This window comes from Bos mutus, chromosome 19 (genome assembly GCF_027580195.1).
Source record: "Bos mutus isolate GX-2022 chromosome 19, NWIPB_WYAK_1.1, whole genome shotgun sequence".
In the NCBI taxonomy this organism is placed as follows: Eukaryota; Metazoa; Chordata; class Mammalia; order Artiodactyla; family Bovidae; genus Bos; species Bos mutus.
Window position 1 is genome coordinate 56,110,908 of NC_091635.1, and position 1,056 is coordinate 56,111,963.

Below are 1,056 nucleotides of genomic sequence, written 5' to 3' on the forward strand. Positions count from 1 at the left end.
GTCACGAAGAGTTGGACACGACTGAGTGACTGAACTGACTGACTGAACTGATTTTCTTCTGCTCAGCAAAACTGTTTGGACACTGAATGGACCTCCTGCTTACATACCACACCTGGGTAGCATATGAACTATCTCTTTTTCTCTTTCTCTCTCTATGTAGGTGAAGTGATGAGAGACAGTGTCTGTGCTTTGGTAGCTGTAGTATTAGCAGAAGAGCTTAAGTTATTAAACCGGGCAGCTTTAATCTGTGAAGTCTCCTGGAGCAGTAGGGATTAATGTATTTTTATTCCAGAGCCAATGTAGCTATTCCATCGAGCTAGGGTTTGCTCCCAGAACCCTCAACTGGCCCCACCGCCCTGCTCTAAACCCACTTCCCAACCGTGTGCCATGTGATGGAGTTCTACTTAGAGATCGACCCTGTCACCTTGAACCTGATCATCCTAGTCTCCAGCTACGTCATCTTGCTCCTGGTTTTCCTTATCTCCTGCGTGCTCTATGACTGCCGAGGCAAGGACCCCAGTAAGGAGTACGCACCCGAGGCCTCCCTGGATGCCCAGCCCTCCATCCGCCTGGTGGTGATGCAGCAAGGCTCCCCGGGGGCCCCCTGGGCACGGAGGTCCAGCCTCCACTTTGGGAATCACACCCCACTGGGGAAGAAGAGCACCGTGGTGTAAGCCTGGCTGGGGGATACTGGGAGAGAACACAAGAGGCTGTGGACAAGCCGGTCCCCACGGGCTACAGCGCTGTCTGCACACACGTCTCGCTGGCCTATGCAAGTGGGAGCTCTGCCTTCCTTTCTGCTTTCTCGTCATCCTCCTTGTGGATAAAGCAACTATTTAAGGTAAGAAGCCCACAGTGGCCTTTGGTCAAGGCCTCCAGGTACAAAATCTTAGCAATACTATTGGTTAGTCAAAGCTGGTTACAAGCACATTCCTGATGAAGCTGTCCTTGCAACTTCTAGGAGATACTAACGTTTGAGTAAAGATTTAAAGAAGAGAATGCAATAGTGTGTGTGTGTGTGTGTGTGTGTGTGTGTAATGAGAAATGGAACTAGCT

General features: G+C 50.3%; 1 protein-coding gene across 1 annotated transcript; it reads left to right on the plus strand.

The window, feature by feature from the left end:
- The first annotated feature begins 392 nt into the window (after positions 1-392).
- Positions 393-674, plus strand: SMIM36 (small integral membrane protein 36). Its single transcript, XM_070357346.1, has one exon. The coding sequence runs from the start codon at positions 393-395 to the stop codon at positions 672-674; it is 282 nt and encodes a 93-aa protein (XP_070213447.1).
- Positions 675-1,056: the final 382 nt, after the last annotated feature.